The sequence below is a fragment of the Pristiophorus japonicus genome, chromosome 12, assembly GCF_044704955.1.
Source record: "Pristiophorus japonicus isolate sPriJap1 chromosome 12, sPriJap1.hap1, whole genome shotgun sequence".
Taxonomy (NCBI): Eukaryota; Metazoa; Chordata; class Chondrichthyes; family Pristiophoridae; genus Pristiophorus; species Pristiophorus japonicus.
Genome location: NC_091988.1, coordinates 199,482,669 through 199,503,696, shown reverse-complemented (window position 1 = coordinate 199,503,696; position 21,028 = coordinate 199,482,669). Strand labels below are relative to the sequence as shown.

At 43.7% G+C, this 21,028-nt stretch overlaps 1 protein-coding gene across 3 annotated transcripts in view; it reads right to left on the bottom strand.

Annotated features, from left to right (window-relative positions):
• unm_sa1614 (un-named sa1614) overlaps positions 1-21,028 on the bottom strand; it is a 220,584-nt gene that overhangs the window by 12,941 nt on the left and 186,615 nt on the right. For all 3 annotated transcript variants that reach the window (XM_070896406.1, XM_070896408.1, XM_070896407.1), the window contains 6 exons: positions 15,648-15,715; positions 13,235-13,342; positions 10,523-10,766; positions 9,988-10,188; positions 9,053-9,113; positions 8,603-8,661 (listed from right to left, as the gene is read on the bottom strand). In XM_070896406.1, the coding sequence (XP_070752507.1) occupies positions 8,603-8,661; positions 9,053-9,113; positions 9,988-10,188; positions 10,523-10,766; positions 13,235-13,342; positions 15,648-15,715 (741 nt within the window). The remainder of the gene's footprint in view (positions 1-8,602; positions 8,662-9,052; positions 9,114-9,987; positions 10,189-10,522; positions 10,767-13,234; positions 13,343-15,647; positions 15,716-21,028) is intronic.

The window sequence follows — 21,028 nt, the reverse complement described above, 5'->3', positions numbered from 1 at the left end:
TTTTTTGGATTCGGAATCAAAAGATTGATGAAAGTATCGGTGATTACATCATAGCATTAAAAAAGCTATTGATGCATTGTAATTTTGGAAACTTTCAAAACTGAGCATTACGAGATCGTTTTGCTTGTGGGGTGAAAAATTATGCGATCAGAAGAAAATTATTGACGACGGATGGCTTGACTTTTGAGATTGCTTGTCACGACAGCGAGGTCGATGAGCATGGCCGAACAATATTCCTGAGAAATAAATAATGATTACGGTCGTCAGTCAACCGAGGTAAATCACCTGCAGGTTCAAAGTAAAAGACGGGAATGGCTGAAAGTCTCAGAAACTGGAAATTCTACCAGAGCGTCGAAGTCATGCTTATAGGTGCCTGGGACAACACATTGCTCAAAGTTGTCCAAACGTGAAGGCAGAGTGTTTCTTCTGCAGAAAGACTGGGCATCTTGCGAAGGCATGCCGACTGAAGGGTAAACCAGCTTTTAAAGCTATGAGTCCAGCGTTCAAAGCTATGAGTCGAAATCCAAAGAAACTTCATAGCATGGAACAACAACAAGACGAGGAGATGTTAGAATTACACGTCATCAGGAGCACGAGATTAACGGACAATGATTCGGAAAGCATCAAAATCCACATAGATGTTGCGGGATTCAAGATACCAATGGAAATTAATACGGGTGCATCCGTGAGTGTAGTACCGGAGTCACTATATAGCGACAAATTGCGTGATTTTCAACTGGAGAAATCCTAGATAGAGCAGCGAGGCTACTCGGGAGAGAAAATTCCTGTAGTAGGCCGTATCACCGTACCTGTGAAATATAAAGATCAATTTCAGAACTTGCCTCGAATAGTAGTGAAAGGAGACAAGACTGCCTTACTAGGAAGAAATTGGTTGAGCTCACTGAAGCTGGATTGGAGTAAGATTTTCTGTGTGGAAGCGAGATTTTCATCAACGGATGAGGTTATCAAGAAGTATCCGAAGGTGTTCTGTGAAACGGGCAGTCTGATCCAAGGCTTCAAGGCAAGTGTCAGGGTACAGCAGGACGCTAGATTGGTTTACTACAAGCCACGTGCTGTACCATATGCACTCAAGAGACTGAGAACATTATTTGTAAGATAGAGCGATGTAATTGGGCTACACCCATTGTTGTTGTACCCAAGTCTGATGGTAAGGTAAGATTGTGTGGTGATTATAAAGTAACCGTAAACCAGATTCTAGAGGGTAATGTCCCCAATACATTGCCGAATATAGATTTGTTCACAACACAACACTGACAGGTAGTCAGATCTTCTCAAAACTGGATCTTACGAATGTCTACTTACAGCTTGAACTAGATGAGGAGTTCAAGTCATGTTTGACTATAAATACTCATCTAGACCTATATCAATTTAATAAGCTACCGTTTGGAGTGTCTTCCGCCCCTGCCATATTCCAAGGGGTGATGAACCAGATTTTGCAAGGTATTGAAGGGGTAGTATGTTATTTGGATGACATACTAATTTCAGCACCAAATAGGCAAATTCATAATAACATATTGAATGAAGTCCTCAAACGGCTAGAGAAGCACAGAGTTCGAGTGTCTGCTCGTAAGTGTGAGTTATTTAAAAACTCAGTGGAGTACTTAGGGTACAGAGTAGACAAAGATAGTTTACATCCAACCATGGAAAAATTGGATGCAATTAGAAATGCACCCACTCCCAGGAATGTCATTGAACTTCGTTCATTCTTGGGTCTTTTGAACTATTATGGGAAGTTCCTACCAAATTTGGCTACAGTATTACATCCACTGAATTAACTTTTGAAAAAGCAGGTCCATTGGCAGTGGTCAAAAGAATGCGATGCAGCATTCAAGGAGTGTAAAAGCAAATTGGTAGAGAGCACCATGTTAGTTCACTATGACATATCTAAGGAGATTAAGCTAGCATGTGATGCCTCTCTGTATGGAGTTGGGGCAGTAATCTCTCATGTATTAAGTAGTGGGGAGGAGAGACCAATTGCTTTTGCTTCACGCACTCAGTGCCAGTGAGAGAAATTATGCTCAAATTGAAAGGGAAGCTTTGGTATTAATTTTTGGGGTCAAGAAGTTTCACAAATACTTGTATGGTCGTAAGTTTACCATTGTTACGGACCATAAGCCCCCAACAGCAATCCTCCATCCAAAGTCCCCAGTTCCAACCTTAGCTGCAGCCCAAATGCAGAGATGGGCTTTGATTTTGTCAGCGTATACATACGATATTGAATACAGACGATCAGCTGATCACAGTAATGCTGATGCAATGTCTAGATTGCCTTCCCCATCACAAGTTACACCCGATAGGGAAGAAGTGTTTTATTTTTCATACACTGATGAACTGCCAGTCACAGCTGAAGAGATTGGTAGAGCAACCAAACGTGACCCAGTGATGTCAAAGGTGTATGAGTATATTGCAAATGGATGGCCAAACCAGGTAACAAACAAAGATACACATCCATTCTTCATTCGTAGGAATGAATTATCAGTAGATAAAGATTGTATCATGTGGGGTGCAAGAGTGGTTATACCAAATAAATTCAGGTCCAAACTATTAGGAGACCTCCATGATCAGCACCTGGGAATGTGCTTGACCAAGAGTTTTGCACGCAATTATTTATGGTGGCCAAGTCTTGATAAAGATAGAGTACATCGTGAGTCAGTGTACGACATGTCAATCAGTAAGTAAACAATCAGTCCCAATCAGGGGAGCGACCTGTCAAAAGCCCAGCGGGAGATCGAGAGCCAGCGGCAGTTGGTGAGAGGGGAGCGACCTGTCAAAAGCGTACCGGTGCAGCTACAGCGGGAGAGAAAGCAAAATAGAAGTAGAAAGTAATCAAAAAGTGACGTCACAGCCAATGTGGTAAGTGATTGGCTGGTGATTGGTGAGTACCTTTTCTTTTCTTTTTTATATCAGTAAGTGAACTGCAACATTGTTATTACCAATTTAAGGGTATCTAAGGTTAAGACATGGCAGGAGAGCTCGGCCATGTGATATGCTCCTCCTGTACCATGTGGGAACTCGGGGACACTTCCGGTGTCCCTGGGCGCTACGTGTGTGGGAAGTGTATCCGCCTCGAGCTCTTGACGGTCCGCGTTGCGGAATTGGAGCTGAGGGTGGATTCACTCTGGAGCATCCACGATGCTGAGAATGACGTGAGTATCACGTGTAGTGAGTTGGTCTTACCGCAGGAGAAGGGTCCACAGCCAGATAGGGAATGGAAGACCAGCAGGAAGAGCAGTGCAAGAAAGATAGTGCAGGGGTCCCCTGTGGTCATCCCCCTGCAAAACAGATACACTGCTTTGAGTACTGTTGGGGAGGATGACTCATCAGAGGAGGGCAGCAGCAGCCAAGTTCATGGCACCGTAGGTGGCTCTGCTGCAAAGGAGGGCAGGAAAAAGAGTGGGAGCGCGATAGTGATAGGGGATTCGATGGTGAGGGGAATAGATAGGCTTTTCTGCGGACGCAACCGAGACTCCAGGATGGTATGTTGCCTCCCTGGTGCAAGGGTCAAGGATGTCTCGGAGCGGGTGCAGGACATTCTGAAATGGGAGGGAGAACAGCCAGTTGTCGTGGTGCACATTGGTACCAACGACATAGGTAAAAAAAAGGGATGAGGTCCTACGAAAAGAATTTAAGGAGCTAGGAGCTAAATTAAAAAGTAGGACCTCAAAAGTAGTAATCTCGGGATTGCTACCAGTGCCACGTGCTAGTCAGAGTAGGAATCGCAGGATAGCGCAGATGAATACATGGCTTGAGCAGTGGTGCAGCAGGGAGGGATTAAAATTCTTGGGGCATTGGAACCGGTTCTGGGGGAGGTGGGACCAGTACAAACCGGACGGTCTGCACCTGGGCAGGTCCGGAACCAATGTCCTAGGGGGAATGTTTGCTAGTGCTGTTGGGGAGGAGTTAAACTAATATTGCAGGGGGATGGGAACCTATACAGGGAGACAGAGGGAGACAAAAAGGAGGCAAAAGCAAAAGACAGAAAGGAGATGAGGAAAAGTGGAGGGCAGAGAAACCCAAGGCAAAGAACAAAAAGGGCCACTGTACAGCAAAATTCTAAAAGGACAAAGGGTGTTAAAAAAGCAAGCCTGAAGGCTTTGTGTCTTAATGCAAGGAGTATCCGCAATAAGGTGGATGAATTAACTGTGCAAATAGATGTTAACAAATATGATGTGATTGGGATTGGGATTACGGAGACGTGGCTCCAGGATGATCAGGGCTGGGAACTCAACATCCAGGGGTATTCAACATTCAGGAAGGATAGAATAAAAGGAAAAGGAGGTGGGGTAGCATTGCTGGTTAAAGAGGAGATTAATGCAATAGTTAGGAAAGACATTAGCTTGGATGATGTGGAATCTATATGGGTAGAGCTGCAGAACACTAAAGGGCAAAAATCGTTAGTGGGAGTTGTGTACAGACCTCCAAACAGTAGTAGTGATGTTGGGGAGGGCATCAAACAGGAAATTAGGAGTGCATGCAATAAAGGTGCAGCAGTTATAATGGGTGACTTTAATATGCACATAGATTGGGCTAGCCAAACTGGAAGCAATACGGTGGAGGAGGATTTCCTGGAATGCATAAGGGATGGTTTTCTAGACCAATATGTCGAGGAACCAACTAGGGGGGAGGCCATCTTAGACTGGGTGTTGTGTAATGAGAGAGGATTAATTAGCAATCTCATTGTGCGAGGCCCCTTGGGGAAGAGTGACCATAATATGGTGGAATTCTGCATTAGGATGGAGAATGAAACAGTTAATTCAGAGACCATGGTCCAGAACTTAAAGAAGGGTAACTTTGAAGGTATGAGGCATGAATTGGCTAAGATAGATTGGCTAATGATACTTAAGGGGTTGACTGTGGATGGGCAATGGCAGACATTTAGAGACCGCATGGATGAATTACAACAATTGTACATTCCTGTCTGGCGTAAAAATAAAAAAGGGAAGGTGGCTCAACCGTGGCTATCTAGGGAAATCAGGGATAGTATTAAAGCCAAGGAAATGGCATACAAATTGGCCAGAAATAGCAGCGAACCTGGGGACTGGGAGAAATTTAGAACTCAGCAGAGGTGGACAAAGGGTTTGATTAGGACAGGGAAAATGGAGTACGAGAAGAAGCTTGCAGGGAACATTAAGGCGGATTGCAAAAGTTTCTATAGGTATGTAAAGAGAAAAAGGTTAGTAAAGACAAACGTAGGTCCCCTGCAGTCAGAATCAGGGGAAGTCATAACGGGGAACAAAGAAATGGCAGACCAATTGAACAAGTACTTTGGTTCAGTATTCACTAAGGAGGACACAAACAACCTTCCGGATATAAAAGTGGTCAGAGGGTCTATTAAGAAGGAGGAACTGAGGGAAATCTTTATTAGCCGGAAATTGTGTTGGGGAAATTGATGGGATTGAAGGCCGATAAATCCCCAGGGCCTGATGGACTGCATCCCAGAGTACTTAAGGAGGTGGCCTTGGAAATAGCGGATGCATTGACAGTCATTTTCCAACATTCCATTGACTCTGGATCAGTTCCTATCGAGTGGAGGATAGCCAATGTAACCCCACTTTTTAAAAAAGGAGGGAGAGAGAAAGCAGGGAATTATAGACCGGTCAGCCTGACCTCAGTAGTGGGTAAAATGATGGAATCAATTAGTAAGGATGTCATAGTAGCGCATTTGGAAAATGGTGACATGATAGGTCCAAGTCAGCATGGATTTGTGAAAGGGAGATCATGCTTGACAAATCTTCTGGAATTTTTTGAGGATGTTTCCAATAAAGTGGACAAAGGAGTACCAGTTGATGTGGTATATTTGGACTTTCAGAAGGCTTTCGACAAGGTCCCACACAGGAGATTAATGTGCAAAGTTAAAGCACATGGGATTGGGGGTAGTGTGCTGACGTGGATTGAGAACTGGTTGTCAGACAGGAAGCAAAGAGTAGGAGTAAATGGGTACTTTTCGGAATGGCAGGCAGTGACTAGTGGGGTACCGCAGGGTTCTGTGTTGGGCCCCCAGCTGTTTACATTGTACATTAATGATTTAGACGAGGGGATTAAATGTAGTATCTCCAAATTTGCGGATGACACTAAGTTGGGTGGCAGTGTGAGCTGCGAGGAGGATGCTATGAGGCTACAGAGTGACTTGGATAGGTTAGGTGAGTGGGAAAATGCGTGGCAGATGAAGTATAATGTGGATAAATGTGAGGTTATCCACTTTGGTGGTAAAAACAGAGAGACAGACTATTATCTGAATGGTGACAGATTAGGAAAAGGGAAGGTGCAACGAGACCTGGGTGTCATGGTACATCAGTCATTGAAGGTTGGCATGCAGGTACAGCAGGCGGTTAAGAAAGCAAATGGCATGTTGGCCTTCATAGCGAGGGGATTTGAGTACAGGGGCAGGGAGGTGTTGCTACAGTTGTACAGGGCCTTGGTGAGGCCACACCTGGAGTATTGTGTACAGTTTTGGTCTCCTAACTTGAGGAAGGACATTCTTGCTATTGAGGGAGTGCAGCGAAGATTCACCAGACTGATTCCCGGGATGGTGGGACTGACCTATCAAGAAAGACTGGATCAACTGGGCTTGTATTCACTGGAGTTCAGAAGAGTGAGAGGGGACCTCATAGAAACGTTTAAAATTCTGATGGGTTTGGACAGGTTGGATGCAGGAAGAATGTTCCCAATGTTGGGGAAGTCCAGAACCAGGGGTCACAGTCTAAGGATAAGGGGTAAGCCATTTAGGACCAAGATAAGGAGAAACTTCTTCACCCAGAGAGTGGTGAACCTGTGGAATTCTCTACCACAGGAAGTAGTTGAGGCCAATTCACTAAATATATTCAAAAGGGAGTTAGATGAAGTCCTTACTACTCGGGGGATCAAGGGCTATGGCGTGAAAGCAGGAAGTGGGTACTGAAGTTTCATGTTCAGCCATGAACTCATTGAATGGCGGTGCAGGCTAGAAGGGCTGAATGGCCTGCTCCTGCACCTATTTTCTATGTTTCTATTACAGCCATGGAAATGGCCTCCCAGGGTGTGGCAAAGGCTACATATTGATTTTGCTGAGCTAGATGGACAACAATTGTTCATTGTAATTGATAGCCATTCAAAGTGGGTTGAGGTGTTTCCAATGTGGAAAATAACAAGTAGTAAAACATTGGACATTTTACAAAAATTATTTTCTGCATTTGGCCTCCCTGAAGAAATTGTTTCGGATAATGGACCACAATTTAATTCAGAAGAATTTGCACAATTCACAAGCAAAAATGGTGTGAAGCATACAAAGGTTCCATCATACCACCCTGCTTCGAATGGTGCAGCAGAGCGCACTATACAAATTCTCAAACGTGCCCTCATAAAACAAATGTTAGATCCAAATCCAAGAAAACGATAGCTGTCATTGGATCACAAATTGGTTAATTTTTTGATTACATATCGAAATACTCCTCATACAACTACTGGTAGAACACCAGCAGAGTTGTTTCTCAAACGACAACCACGAACCAGATTCTCATTGTTAAAGCCAAATTTGACAGAATCTGTAGAAGAGACACAATTAAGACAAAAAGAGAACCATGATAAAGGGAGAGTAAAAGAGAGAAGAGTAAAATTAAACCAGAAGGTGAGAGTGAAGAACCATCACCATAAATGGTTAAAGTGGTTACCCAGGTGAAGATATGTGGTCCTTGCACATATTTGGTAAAGATGTTTGATAATGGACTGGTTAGGTTTGTCCATATTGATCATATTTTACCATCAGACATGGAAGGAGTTGAAGGTGGGAATGATTCAATTATTTCTGACTTTTCAGATAGTTTTGATATACCAGTAGCAAATCCTAAATTCAATGTACTGGAAACAAATCCAGGAGAGAATCAGAATGAAAGTCTGAGTCCGAGTCAGGAAAACAAAGAGACTGAAGTTAGATGAGTTCAAATGAAAATCAAGGAAATTCCATGGAGGAAAATGTTCCTCAGGATGAGCCTCGAATGAGTTTAGATTCGAGACCATGTTTGGAAGGTTCTGTTCGAGAGCGAAAGTATCCTCTTCGAAACAGAAAACAAGTGATAAAGTTAAATTTGTAAATATGAAAAAAAGATATAAGTTTTTATCCTGTGTTATGTATAAACATGAAGGTTATGTATGATGGTTGTTATGATGGCTTTTTCATTAAGGAGGGAGAAGTGTAATGTTTGTAAGCTTGTAATGTTTGTAGCTCCACACTGTGGATGTGGACGTATTGTGTACTGCAACTGTATAGTTAATCATTAAACAGAACAGGCACTTTCCGGAGAGTTCCGAGAGAGCAGCCTGCCATCTTAGGAAGCTGTGTGTGCTGTGCTCTGTGAAGATATCACAGCAAGCAAACGTATTCTGTGTCACTTTCTAAGTGTAAAGGAAGTTGTGAAACTCAAATGAACTCTGCCACCATCTTTTTCTTTCCCTCCCTCTTTTTAAAAAAAATTCTAAGATGCAGAATACAGAGACAAATTCCCAAGTTGCGGAATATGACCAGTAGCAACCTTGCTCAATGTTTGGACAAGGTGCAAAGATACTACTGTAAAGCTCAAAGTTTACAGTGATGTGGTGTTGTCCTTACCTGCCTCTGGTAACTCTGGGAGAGAATGAAGACCGGGTGATACTTTTGGGGACCCTATGCTGAAATTCAATTGGGGAAAAAAAGAATTTAATGGATTGAGGGAAATAGTATCCATTTTCTACTATTGATTAAAGAAAATAAAAATAACTTCCATCACTTTTGTAAATGCATCGGCATTTTACAAGGTGGTCTGCCAAAAAATCTGTGGAAAACTACGCAATCTTCAGAACTTTAAAGCTAATTCCCAACCTCCCCCTCCTCCAACGTTCAAGAAATCAAAATTGCCATTTTGAAATCAAATCCCGTGTAAATACACAGACATTGTGGAATAACAAAATTCTGTCCAAGGACAGCTAGATTCTTAACGTTTCACACATTTTTTAAAAAGCAAACAAAATATTTTTAAAAGACAGTAAAACAAGGGAAAACTTAACGGGTATCTAAAATCACCTTGACCTTGGCGAAGATCTATCCACCAGCGGTGCAGGTGGACTAGATGGCGAAGTAGAATCTAAACATTAGAAAATAACAGAGAACATTAGCATATGAACAAGTCTACAGTTTAAACTATCACATCGGTGATATGCGCATCAACGATTTCTTCAAAACATTTTTATTGCCAACTCTTTCCACGTACAGACTCCACCGCTTATAGCGGGCGCGTTCATACGAACACTACACGCGATGTCTGGTATAACGGCCATCGCATGCTAAAGCAAGTTGTTCTCATTGGGAGGTACAGTCTTTAACTCTCTGTTGTCCTCACTGGGGATATTTATCTCAACCTTCTTGAAATTGAAATTCTTAGCTCAACATACCAGAGGGTGCCCGACGATGGTATAGGAGTGATACTTGCCCCCATCCCTTTATGGGGCTCCTGGCACCCATTTTCAAATCAGCAGCAGAGAGACTGAAATAGTGTCCTTCACTCCTGTTGAGAAAGCCACTAGTGCTCCAACATGCCTCAATAACAGATTCCATTTTAAAGTGCATAAAAATGCTACAGGTTTCCTGTAAGTATGAAAATATTTAGCCTTCATGCTTTAAAGTGGAAAGAAACGGCAATGAAATATTTCAATTCTACCTACTTGTAATGTTGACAAACACACTCCCTCTGCAGTATTTTATCTAAGTATAAGTTGTGCATCAAAAATATCATTCAACTGCCTTTAGATGAAGGATTACCTGGAGCGAAGAGTGTGAATAAAATTTGGAGTTCATCCAGATGGGAAAATGCAAGTAGAATACTTTTGAATTTTAGTACAAACCCCTTTGCCGCAGATACATTTTAAATTGAAATATAAAACAGAGTTCTTTCTCAATTAACTCTTTAAATTACCAGTATAAAAGAGAAACAGAGTCACTTGCTACTTTCAAAAACATACCAAATGAGGATGGCTTGCGATTCAGCGGGCTATGAGGTACTCCTGGTGTGGGTTCGGATAATGTCCGTTTGTGTTTGGTTACCAGCGGAGGTAGGGGTGGTCGTTTCTTAGTTGATGGACTGTCCGAGATAAAGGCTGCCGTTCCAGCAGAAGGAATGAGAATAGGAGGTGGTGGAGGAGGAGGAGGTGGAACACTTGGGGCTAAAAAACAACAAAGTCCATGTCAAATAACTTTGAATAAATATTTTAGGCATTTTGAACAATTTTCTAAAATTGAGTATAACCATGCAAGATTGTTGAATATTACATTTTGAGAGAAGTGTTATACAAGATTCAAGTATTCCAAATAATGATGACATTAAAGGGAAAGGACCAGAAATGCATCTCAGACATAAATGAATTGTTAAAAACCATCTAGCAGTGAGCATATATTACAAGTCCTTTCACATATATAACAGTCATTGAGTTTCAGAAGTAACTGTATGTGAGTACACTATGGAATAGCTAATGATGCTGCAAGTTATTAAATCCCAACCTCTGATGGGGATTCTGGGAGGAAGTGGAGGAGCCTCTGACGAAGGAGAGAAAGGCTGGGATTCCATACTTCGTGACTGATTGCTCGATTGACAGAACTGCTCACGTCGGCGCTCTCGTGGTATGCAGGAAGAGTCTTTACTGATCGCCACTGTATTAGGCTTCTCCAGGCTCGGAGAGGGTACGCTGGCAGGCTGGTAACAGCTGTATGGCCTAGAAGAGCGTTCTTTTTTAACAGGGCCCGGCTGTTTGAACAGAAAAACAGAACTCTTATACAATATTAAGAACTTAAAAAAAATTGAATAAAATAAAATATTTTCAGAGGGAAGGTAATGGTGTGGGTCTGAGCGACCGAGAGAGGGATTGCAGTGGGAAGAGGAAGAGAATAACTTGCGCTCAACATTTCAGTCAAGCAAATGGGTACTACTAACATCAGTCAGTGGTGAATTACTGTCCTGTTTCCACTAGGCACACTGTATAATGGATCTATATACACGGGGGAAGTTGCTTTTAAATTGATCCGAATAGTTCTGCAATATTCTCACCAAACATTTGTGGGGTAGATTTTGACTTTGTGCGATAGTATAAAACGGGTGATAGCAGCCCGTATTACAGCTCTCCTGATTTTTATTTCCATTGACATTAGATTCGTGATCACCTGTTTTACACTATCAAACAAAGTCAAAATCTATTCCATTATCTTTAAAAGCTAGGATCGCTGACTTTTAAAACATTTGTAAGCGGTGTAAGAATAAAAGTGTTTAGTAATGATAAAATTGATTCTGTATAAATACATACATATATATAAATAAATAAATGTTAAAAGTGTAGATTATACGGAAAGGCTGCAGTGTTGAGAGAAACAAAACGGATGACTTCCCCGAGTTCATGCCTCCTTTGGCAGGGTAGAACTCAAGGAACAAATAAAACATGACTCAAACTCACCAAACTAGAAAAGGTGTTAATTGGAAAGCCATTAACCTAATCAAGGAATGGCACCGGCCCTCCAGACAGACACATGTATGAGCAGAAGCCAATCAGGAATGGCCCTGGAACCAAGATCCAATCCTGAGGCTTTGTGAGAAACAATGGCCTTAAGGGGTATAATAACCCAAGCAAAGATTGCTGGGTCTCTCTTTTCTTAAGCACACGGCAAAAGCAGGACCTTCCTCTATGACAAAGAAGCAGGCCGTGTGCTTTGCCAGAGGGAAGTGACATATACCTTTTTATAAATCATTATTGTAACATCATTGTATCTGTTGTAACTAATCCATAGGATAGCTGACAACTGCTGATAGATGTGTATGCGTGTGTGTTCAATAAACTATTCCAAATTGTTTAAAAGAATCGGTTTTGCTATCAATTTAATCCAAGAGATTTAGGAATCTTACAGCTTTTTTTAGCGACCACTAGAAGCTGGATTGAAACTGCTAGCAGACAGAGGAGATTGTCATCTGATCAATCCGGGGTGGATTTCTAGAAGGCCGATTTTAACTCGGGGTGGTAATCTGAGGCGCGGGGGCTAGAGTGGGATACAAACTGTCCGACCCCTGTAGTGTAAGGCCTGGGAGATTTTAACTCCACTCTGACTCCTGCCCAAAGCTGACGGGAATTATGTCACCGTCGGTGAGTGAAGTCAAAGTTGGCTGCCACTGGGGCCCACAGAAATAGCCTCCAGCAAGGTAAGTATGGACTGGGGACGGTTTGGAGGGGTTTGACAAGTCTGTGATCAGGATATCGTGGCACGGGAGGCCCAAAGTATTTTTATGGGGCTAGGAGAAGCAGGAGTGCTCCTGGCCCACAAGGAACCTTTAATTTTTTTTAACTATTACCTGGATCCTTGCTGCTGGTTCAGAGACTGCGCAGTTGTTGTTCATGGGCCCACAGTTAAAATGTTATGCATGTCCTAATAATGACATTGGGAAACGACACTGCTATTTATAAGAGGTATCCGTTTCTTTGGGGTGGGCAGCTTTCCTGTGCCTGAATTCAGGTGTTATAATGGTGGGGGGAGACAAGGCACCAGGGGGATGTTAAAATCATTCCTTAGGTTACAGAGGTGAAATACTATGGGCTGGATTTTCGGGTCTTCTGCGCTCCATTTTTCGTCCCGGAGTGATGGCAATGAGGCGTTATGGCCGAGCGGTCAGCCTCCAGCGCCCCGTCGTGATCCTCGGGTCTGATTTAGCGGCAGTGCTGAGCAGCACTGCCCGGAAGAGCTGCGCCCCCCGGCGTGAGTTTGAACTTCAGCCTATCCCGTATGCCACAAAGCGCACCCCGCACCGAACGCCTGGGAAATCAGGCAGTCCAACGATCCCAACAGTGACGAGGTAAGTAATGGACTCCTAAGGTAAGTGTGATTGTTTCTTTCTTTTAATTGTTTTTGCGATTTGTGTTGTGGTGATGTGGGTTTTGGAAATGCTTTTGTGGTATTTTTTTTAGTCTCTCTCTCCTCCCCCCCCCCTTACCGGCCTGGCTCTTTAGCTTGGGAGTTTCCCATCCTAACGCCCTAAGAGAGGCGTACAAAGCCTCCCTTAGCGCTGCTCCCAGACTTACTGAGGCACAAACTGTTCCCGGGCGCTAACGTTCCCGGCCCACCGTCTTATTGCCCCAAAAACATCAAAGCTGAAATTCCAGCCCACAGGCTGCCTGCTGCAATTTCCTAAAAGAGGACTTTTATTTTTTTTTTTTTAAAAAGCAGAAATAAACTAACCTTTTCATCTATGTCGTCATCACTCTCGTATATATCATCCTGTCCCAGTCGCCATTCATACTCCACGTTAGTATGTAGATTAAACTGATTTAATTTTGCCTGAGTCAACTTTAAAACAAAACAGAGCAAGATTAGGATTGTTACAGTTAATAATTTTAGAGCAGCAAGGAAGCAACAAACCCCCAAAGCACAAGACAAACATTTTACTTTACATTCTTGCCCGTACAATTTTCTCCTTCTCGCCTGAAAGCAGTGACACAGGCTAAAGTGTGGCCCCAATAATACAGAAGCCCTTTGTTAACATACCCGTGACGATTGCTCATATGCACATCTGAACAGCTATTACTGTTGGATTATTTGATTGTGGATGCCATTGATATACTGAAGGAGTGTTGCACTGTCGGAGGTGCTGTCGTTTGGATGAGATGTTAAACTGAGGACCCGTTTGCCTTCTCAGGTGAATATAAAAGATCCCATGGCAGTATTTCAAAGAATAGGGGAGTTCTCCCTGGTGTTCTGGCCAATGTTTATCCCTCAACCAACATCATAAAAAAAATCGATTATCTAGTCATTATCACATTGCTGTTTGTGGGAGCTTATTGTACACAAATTGGCTGCTGTCTTTCCTACACTACAATAGCCCAGGGGCAGCATGGGCCAGCCCACATTGCGATAAATGCGCGCACTGGGTCCGTGCAGCAGAGCTGGTCTCCAGTCGTCTTGGTTAACATTTGCCACTGGACCAAGACCTAGCTCTGTCAAGCCCGTGTGGTGGCTGGTGTGCAACGGCCACCACACGTTAAAAAAATCCATGCACAGGCATCTTATCTTCCACCCTTCAGGATGTAGTTCTGGACCTGGAATATTAGGTCCTTCATTGAAACACCTGTGAACTCATCCCTTTTTTGGCGTGGAAGCGATCCTCGATACAAGGGACTGCCTATGACAATAGTATCTTTCTTTGTTTCTTTCTCTCTCTCCACGCACTCTCTCTATTCACCTCTCTCCCGACAGAACCAGAGTCACAGCACAGCACTTCAAAAAGTTCATTGTGTGAAGTGCTTTGAGATGTTTCAATGTGTTAATGTGCGTTATAAAAATTCAAGTATTATTGTTATTTATTTTATTTATGTGCATCAACTAATTTTAGTCAAGACAATAATGTTGGAAAGTGTGAGGTCATGCTCTTTGATTTTTTTTCTGCCAAAGTGCAAGCTATTATTTAAATGGAGAAAGATTGCAAAGTGCTGCAGTACAGTGGGACCTGGGGATCCTGGTGCATGAAACACAAAAGGATAGTATGCACGTACAGCAAGTGGTCAGGAAGGCCAATGGAATCTTGGCCTTTATTGCAAAGGGGATGGAGTATAAAAGCAGGGAAGTCTTGCTACAACTATACAGAGTATTGGTGAGCCACACCTGGAACTCTGCGTGCAGTTTTGGTTTCCATATTTACAAAAGGATATACTTGCTTTGGAGGCAGTTCAGAGAAGGTTCACTAGGTTGATTCCGGAGATGAGGGGGTTGACTTATGAGGAAAGGCTGAGGAGGTTGGGCCTCTACTCATTGGAATTCAGAAGAATGAGAGGTGATCTTATCAAACCATATAAGATTATGAAGGGGCTTGACAAGTCGGATACAGAGAGGATGTTTCCACTGATGGGGGAGACTAGAACTAGAGGGCATGATCTTAGAATATAGGGCTGCCCATTTAAAACTGAGATGAGGAGAAATTTCTTCTCCAAGGGTTGTAAACCTGTGGATTGGCTGCCTCAGAGAGCTGTGGAAGCAGGGACATTGAATAAATTTAAGACAGAAATAGACAGTTTCTTAAACGATAAGGGGATAAGGGGTTATGGGGAGCGGGCAGGGAAGTGGAGCTGAGTCCATGATCAGATCAGCCATGATCTTATTGAATGGCAGAGCAGGCTCGAGGGGCCGTATGGTCTACTCCTGTTCCTATTTCTTATATTCTAATGTTCTTAATAGGATGGAAAAAACCCAAATCATTATTTTCATCTGTTTATATGTAGTCTAAAGACCTGATCATCTAATCAAAGATTGACTAAATCTGGCATAGGCTGACATGGCGTATACATTAATCCAGAAAATCAAATTAATATGTGGCAAAAAAAAATTCTGATTAGTCTAGGAGCTAGTTTCTACAATTTGTCAATAGTGAACAGAGGCAACTATTTTTTGCCACCAATGAATAGCCAATAATGTTTGTTGACACATTCCCTGACCTTGCATGCTAAATAGTAAAAAAACTACCCTGTATCATATCACAGTTCTAAAAAAAATAGTTAAAACAAAAACTGGTTGATAATCTAATTGACAGCAAACTGATTATTATATAGCCACCCCTTAGGGCCAGAGTTTCTTTTTCATTTTGAACGAGTCAATTTCTTACCAGCTCTTCACAGTGTTGGTATTTCAGTCTCCGAGCAATGTCCATCGCAGTCTCTCCATCTTCATTTACTGTTTGAGAATAAAACAAAAATTTCATGCAAAGATTTAAGCAGAATTTTCTTAAGTCGAGTTAATCAACCCTGGATGGCAATCTTTGAGATCCATTCAAAAGAAAATAGAGTATTACAACAAAACTCATGTTAGGGAGAGTTTCAGAATGTTCATCAATAAGAAATCAGTAAATGTTTGTGTTAATATTGTGTTAGCAGTCATGGAATCCAAAATCCAGTTGGGGTGGAGGACAGAGAGCAATTCGGTTTCCTGCTGGAATTAGGGGCGGAAGCAGTTTCTGTTCAGATTTAGCCAGCTTAAGTTAGCCATTTTACAGTGGGAGGATGGAAGAAGACAGTGATTCCTATCCCTGCTCGCTCCCCCCCACCACACCACACCCCACCCCCTGCCCGCTATGGCAAAGGTCAGATTTGGAGCAGTTGTGTGACCTCCTTGGGATTTCTGATCATTCTGCTCTTACAATAACAACTTGCATTTATATATCGCCTTTAAAATAGTGAAACATACCAAAGTGCTTCACCGAGCCACCCAAGGAGATACTAGAACAGGTGACCAAAAGCTTGGTCAAAGAGGTAGGTTTTTAAGGAGCATCTTAAAAGGAGGAGAGGGGTAAAGAGGTGTAGGTGGAGAAGGGAGCATTCCAGAGCTGGGGCCTCGGCAGGTGAAGGCACAGTCACCGATGGATGAAAATCGTGGATGAGCAAGAGGCCAGAATTGGTGAATCGTCAAGATCTCGGAGGGTTGTAGGGCTGAGAGCTGACATGACTACAGATTAACTTTTGGAAAGACCTTTCCAAGAAGAGGTCGAACGGCTTTCGTTGGAGCTAAAGAATTTTGTAACTGATTTTTCCTTTCGCTTGGAAGTGCCTTGCCTTGGGTAATCTTAGATGGAGCGTCTGTGGGTGGCTCTGCCTTATAAGGAAGACTTAAGATGGGGGTCTGTTAAAGTGCCCTTGTAGGCACTGGTGATCTGCCCCAACCAAGCAAATGACCCTGTTCCCACAATTTGGGATGCAGCTATGTCTTCAGGCACAGGTGGCCAGGAGATCTGTTCGGCTGAACTTGCACCAGTGGTGCGGACTCTAGGAATGCCAAGCCCATAGTAGGTTAGAGTGCATAATAGTGAGGGTGAAGCATGATTTAAAAAAAAAATTCATTCCGGGATGTGGGCATCGCTGGCAAGGCCAGGAGTTATTGCCCATCCCTAATTGCTCTTGAGAAGGTGGTGGTTGAACCGCTGCAGTCTGTGTGGTGAAGATGCTCCCACAGTGCTGTTAGGGAGCGAGTTCCAGGATTTTGACCCAGTGACGATGAAGGAACAGCGATATATTTCCAAGTCAGGATGGTGTGTAACTTGCAGGTGGTGGTGTTCCCATGCGCCTGCTGCCTTTGTCCTTCTAGGTGGTAGAGGTCGTGGGTTTGGGAGTTGTTGCAGTGCATCTTCTAGATGATACACACTGCAGCTACGGTGCGCGGTGGAGGAGGGAGTGAACGTTGAAGGTGGTGGATGGGGTGCCAATCAAGCGGGCTGCTTTGTCCTGGATCGTGTTGAGCTTCTTGAGTGTTGTAGGAGCTACACCCATCCAGGCAAGTGCAGAGTATTCCATCACACTCCTAACTTGTGTCTTGCAGATGGTGGAAAGGCTTTGGGGAGTCAGGAGGTGAGACACTCGCCGCAGAATACCCAGCCTCTGACCTGCTCTTGCAGCCACAGTATTTATGTGGCTGGTCCAGTTAAGTTTCTGGTCAATGTTTACCCCCAGGATGTTGCTGGTGGGAGATTTGGCGATGGTAATGCAGTTGAATATCAAGGGGAGGTGGTTAGACTGTCGCTTGTTGGAGATGGTCATTGCGTGGCACTTGTGTGGTACGAATGTTACTTGCCACTTATCAGCCCAAGCCTGAATGTCATCCAGATCTTGCTGCATGCTGGCATGGACTGCTTCATTTTCTGAAGAGTTGCGAATGGAACTGAACACTGTGCAGTCATCAGTGAACATCCCCACTTCTGACCTTATGATGGAGAGAAGGTCATTGATAAAGCAGCTGAAGATAGTTGGGCCTTGGACACTGCCTTGACGAACTCCTGTAACGATGTCCTGGGGCTGGAATGATTGACCTCCAACAACCGCAACCATCTTCCTTTGTGCTAGGTATGACTCCAGCCAGTGGAGTTTTCCCCCTGATTCCCACTGACTTCAATTTTACTCGGGCTCCTTGATGCCACACTCGGTCAAATGCTGCCTTGATATCAAGGGCAGTCACTCTTACCTCACCTCTGGAATTCAGCTCTTTTGTCCATGTTTGGACCAAAGCTGTAATGAGGTCTGGAGCCGAGTGGTTCTGGAGGAACCCAAACTGAGCAGGTTATTGATGAGTAAGTGCCGCATGATAGCACTTTCGACGATACCTTCCATCATTTTGCTGCTAATTGCGAGTAGACTGATGGGGCGGTAATTGGCTGGATTGGATTTGTCCTGATTTTTGTGGACAGGACATACCTGGGCAGTTTTCCACATTGTCGGGTAGATGCCAGTGTTGTAGCTGTACTGGAACAGCTTGGCTAGAGATAGAAACATAGAAACATAGGCCTCAAGTTTCCACATGATTTGCTCCTGATTTTTAGGAGCAACTGGTGGAGAACGGAGTATCTTAGAAATCGGAATTCTCCACATTTAAGTTTTCTGCAGTTCTAGTCAGGTAGAACAGTTTCACTTTTGAACAGAATTTTTTTTTCAAAAGGGGGCGTGTCCGGCCACTGACGCCTGATTTGAAAGTTTCCACAGTGAAAACGTACTCCAAACTAACTTAGAATGGAGCAAGTGAAGATTTTTGTAGGCTTGAAAAAACCTTGTCTACACATTAAAAAATCAGGCGCAGGTTACAAATTAGGCGTCGGGAACGAGGGGGGGGGGGGGGAAGGGAAGTCATTAAATTCTACAATAAATCCTTAGTTAAGCTTATACAAATAAATCCAAGCTGAATAAAAATTTATAAGCAAAGAAAAGATTAAATAAACCATGTTCCTACCTGTGTGAAAGTGCTTCAGGCAGGCCTTTCAGGCAGCGGTTTGCCGTCGGGACTGACCGACGGCAGGGGGAGGGAGGGAGAAGGCTGCTGGAAGCCTCATTACTTGAGGCAGCGGTTTGCCGTCGGGCCCGACGGACGGCAGGGGGGGGGCGGGGAGGGAGAAAGCTGCAAGAAGCCTCAGAACTTGAGGCAGCCGTTTGCCGTCGGGCCTGACGGATGGCAGGGGGAGAAAGCTGCAAGAAGCCTCAGTGCTGATCATGGAAGGGCAATCTGGTTTTATTAAAAAATGTTAAAAATTGAACAGCTACAAAAAATTTGAATAGTCTCAAACAAGTGCATGTGTCCCGTTTATCACAGTCTATCTTTAATTACAGAATGCATTCCTTCACCCTCACACACAGAAATATCAAGAAAATTAAAATACAAACCTTTGCAAGGATTCAATAAACAAATTTTCACTTTTTCTGCAGCACTTTGTAAAATAGCCGAGTGCCAATGTTTCCTTCACACTGCGCGTGCGCGAACGCTCCAACGCGCACGCACAGGGTTGCCGGCATGAAAAAAACTAATTTAAATTGTACCCGCCCCCTCCTACTTACAAAATCGGCGCGTGTGGTAGGCTCCGCCCCGTGCGCCGCGCCAAGCAGACATCGAGCTGCAAAGCGCTCGAGAATAGCACGTTTTTTTTCAGGCGCCGTTTTCGGCGCGGATAACGGGCACCCAGCTCGGAGGGGCGCCCGTTTTGCCGCGTGTGGAAACTTGGGGCCATAGAAAATAGGTGCAGGAGTAGGCCATTCGGCCCTTCGAGCCTGCACCGCCATTCAATGAGTTCATGGCTGAACATGCAACCTCAATACCCCATTCCTGCTTTCTCGCCATACCCCTCGATCCCCCTAGTAGTAAGGACTTCATCTAACTCCTTTTTGAATATATTTAGTGAATTGGCCTCAACAACTTTCTGTGGTAGAGAATTCCACAGGTTCACCACTCTCTGGGTGAAGAAGTTTCTCCTCATCTCGGTCCTAAATGGCTTACCCCTGGACTTCCCCAACATTGGGAACATTCTTCCTGCATCTAACTTGTCTAAACTCGTCAGAATTTTAAACGTTTCAATGAGATCCCCTCTCATTCTTCTGAACTCCAGTGAATACAAGCCCAGTTTGATCCAGTCTTTCTTGATATGTCAGTCCCGCCATCCCGGGAATCAGTCTGGTGAACCTTCGCTGCACTCCCTCAATAGCAAGAATGTCCTTCCTCAAGTTAGGAGACCAAAACTGTACACAATACTCCAGGTGTGGCCTCACCAAGGCCCTGTACAACTGTAGTAACACCTCCCTGCCCCTGTACTCAAATCCCCTCGCTATGAAGGCCAACATGCCATTTGCTTTCTTAACTGCCTGTTGTACCTGCATGCCAACCTTCAATGACTGATGTACCATGACACCCAGGTCTCGTTGCATCTCCCCTTTTCCTAACCAGTCACCATTCAGATAATAGTCTGTGTCTCTGTTTTTACCACCAAAGTGGATAACCTCACATTTATCCACATTATACTTCACCTGCCATGCATTTGCCCACTCTCCTAACCTATCCAAGTCACTCTGCAGCCTCATAGCATCCTCCTCGCAGCTCACACTGCCACCCAACTTAGTGTCATCCGCCCCAGTAATGCCCCGGGATCCGCCCCTAAAGTGGAGTGTGCGAGATTGCGCTCCCTTTGAGGGACAGTAATCCCAATTCAGCTGCAGGGATGGGACTTCTGGACCGGGCGCAGGAAGTCCCGGCTTCAGCATGTTACCGCCCCTAATCGGGGCGCAGGGCAATTTCGTCCCTGTCTGTTAATTATTTTTAACTTCCAAAATCAAACACAGTTCAATTTATATTGAATGGCTTGGTCCGTCCCTCGGTCATCAGGTACAGAGAAACTGACTAACATCTGGGACAACTGTATCAAGTTAAATTGGAATATGATTTCTGTGAATGAAGCTTGTTTTTAACCTCTTAATGTACAGTGACAGTAGTATACAAGCCACCTAAATATTAGAGAAAAATGCTCCAGTTTTGTTACAATCACAAATCCATTTTGTGTTGTACATCTTGATGGTGCATAGCCAACGTGAATGATCATTACCAAAGAAAGGAGGCCCTGTTTAAGACACTGATATATTTCAATAACTAAGCTCTCAAGTGGAATATCTCTGGATTTGGATAAAGAATTTGTTGCTAGCTGGGAGATATTTATATAGTTGGGTGCTGGAAAAGTGTTACTGGCAAGGAAAA